The 2,538-nt window shown below is 54.9% G+C and overlaps 1 protein-coding gene across 1 annotated transcript; it reads left to right on the top strand.

Moving 5' to 3' along the window:
* The first annotated feature begins 1,657 nt into the window (after positions 1–1,657).
* On the top strand, positions 1,658–2,197 carry FANCD2OS (FANCD2 opposite strand). Its single transcript, XM_034759491.1, has one exon. The coding sequence runs from the start codon at positions 1,658–1,660 to the stop codon at positions 2,174–2,176; it is 519 nt and encodes a 172-aa protein (XP_034615382.1). The 3' UTR covers positions 2,177–2,197.
* Positions 2,198–2,538: the final 341 nt, after the last annotated feature.

Below are 2,538 nucleotides of genomic sequence, written 5' to 3'. Positions count from 1 at the left end.
TATACCCTTTACCTCTTTATACAAGAAAAACTTTAAAGTTTACACTTCCCATAAACATGCAGGAAATGAAATCTGATTTGGGGGGGAAAGTTTTTAGGACTCTGAATAAAAAGTAATACCCGTTTAGCTAAAACGCTTGGGGAAAAATGTTTTGGTAGAGATTCAATACTTTGCAAGGGCCTTTAAGGCAAGAGAAAGAAGTTTAAGCTTGATGCAGAAGATTAACTTTAGAAAGTTGGGGCAAAAAGGTTGAGCATTGATGAAGATGATCTTAGGGCTAGTCTACTAAACTGGCAGCGCTTTAATGTGGCTTGTGTGGTCACGGCAGAGCCCTGGGAGAGAGCTCTCCCAGTGCTCTAAACACACCCACACCCACACACACCCTCCATGAGGGGTGTAGTGACCAGCGCTGGGAGCATGGCGACCAGCACTGATGCACTGTCTACACTGGCGCTTTACAGCACTGATACTTGCTGCACTCAGGGGTGAGAAAGTGGCAGCGCTGTACATTACCAGTGTAGACAAGCCCTTAGTAGCTATATTTTGTATGGACTGGAGGAAGGCAATATGGGTATCAGGGAGACTAGAGAAAAAATTACAATAATCAAGCCAGGACATGGTGAATTTTAGCTGTAGGAATAGAAAGAGAATGGATATGTGAGATATTCTGGAGGAAGAATCTGCAGTATTTAGAGAACATTTGGATGTGACAAACCAAAGATGATCCCTAGTTGACAGAAAACATCTGTCTTACTTACACAAGCTTGTCAGAAGATAAGTGGAGGAAAGGACTTGGAGGGAGAGTAAGGCCAGTTTTGGGCATATTAAATTAGCAGCAAGATATCCATGATGATATGTTGGAGAGACTGAGATGCAGAAATAGATAGTCAGGAACTGTCAAGTAAGTTCTTAGGTCACTAGTGTGAAAATGGTAGTTGAAACTGGGCAAGTGGCTGAGACCTCAAGGATGCTGCTAATGACATAGAAAATTGCAATAATTACACATAAGTGCAGAATTTGTATGCATGATTTTTCACACAACCCCTGGTCTCTGTGGTCAAGAAATGGGTACCATGTAACTGGGCAAGATTCTGTCCCTGGCACGTTCGGACCAAGGTGTGATGCAGAGGCCCCAAAGAGGATGCTGCCTGCCTTTGACCACATGCACCATCTTTGCAGAGTGCAGCAAGCTCCAGGACCTGTACCTGACTAGGCAGAGGCAGTTTAAACTGCTCTTCTGGCTTAAAAAAAAAAAAAAACAAAAAAAACCAAAAACATCACATTTAAAAACAAACAAACTTCTTAGCCAGAACAAGTAGGAGCCCAACCCTCCAAGATCTCAGCTGATGAGCTGTAAGCACCGGGTACTACAGTGAGGATGCTTCCTATAAAGGAAGCACCTACAGCAGGCAGGTGTTTGAAAGCGGGCAGAAATCAAACGGGAGTCCTCAGGGGTGGCAGCTAGGGGCAGGGGAGACCTGGGGGGCTGCGCAGAGTATGAGGGGACAAGGAAGCTGGGCAGGGATGGAGGGGCGGGCGGGTGGGAGCGCGGGTTCCACTCCGAACGCGGCGTCACAATGGGTTGCCAGGCGCCCGGCGGAGGAAAGATGCAGCTGGGCGGGCGGCGCTAGCCGCTGCGGGGTGGCTGGCGGGGGCCATGGCCGGCGGGTACCAGCTGTGGGCGCCCTGGTCGCCGCTGGACGAGTCCCTGCAGTGGCTGCGGGGCGCCACCCCCCGGCCGTGCACCAAGCACCCGTTCCGGGCGGCGCCGCGCGGCTGCTGCCCGCAGAGCGCGGCCGCGGACCTGGAGGTGCAGCTGTGCTTCCAGGGGCTCAGCCTGGTGCTGGAGCCGGGCGCCAAGGGGCCCGGCCTGCCGGCGGGGGAGCCGCGGCGGAGCGCGGCGCTGCGCAAGCCCCAGGCGGTGCGGCTCAGCGGGCTGGACTCGGTCTTCGGGCGGCTGGTGACGGCGCAGCCCCCGCGCTGGACCGGCTCGTTCCGGGTGTCGGAGCGCTCGGCTTTCTGCCAAGTGATCAGCCCCCGGCAGCGCTGGCCCCGCGGGCTCCGCGAGCCGCAGGTCCGCATGGCCGTGGCCATGTGCCGGCAGATGCTGCGGGCCATCCTGCTGCTCTACGCCGCCTACAAGAAGTGCGCCTTCGCCCTGCAGCACTCCCGCTGAGCGGCCGGGCCGGAGAGACCCGCCGCCTGCACCGCTCCCCTCTGCCCAGCCGGCCCCGCCTTCTTCTCAGCCGAGCCGCTCCCACACAGGCGGCTGGAGTCTGCCTCAATCACACGTGGCTGGTTTAACGTCGCGGCTGCTTCCCAAAGCTGCCGCAGCCCCATCAGGACCAGGCTCTGATTGGATTGTAGCTGCTGACTGACACCTCAACGCATCTCTGCCTTCCCTAGTAGGGCCTCTGCTGGCCTCATTCACATTACAAGCCCTCTGCTGGCCTATTGGAGACTCTTTGCAAGACCTGCAGCTTCAGCGGACGCTATTGGAACTGCAACCCTCTATTTTTGTGTACAGCTAATTTGAAA

This window comes from Trachemys scripta, chromosome 2, assembly GCF_013100865.1.
Source record: "Trachemys scripta elegans isolate TJP31775 chromosome 2, CAS_Tse_1.0, whole genome shotgun sequence".
Taxonomy (NCBI): domain Eukaryota; kingdom Metazoa; phylum Chordata; order Testudines; family Emydidae; genus Trachemys; species Trachemys scripta.
The sequence above is the reverse complement of the archived record's forward strand: the minus strand, read 5'-3'. Positions and strand labels throughout refer to the sequence as shown.

What these genes read in the sequence shown, in the direction of transcription:
- FANCD2OS (XM_034759491.1), top strand. Translation starts at nt 1,658, where the DNA reads ATGGCCGGCGGGTACCAGCTGTGGGCGCCCTGGTCGCCGCTGGACGAG.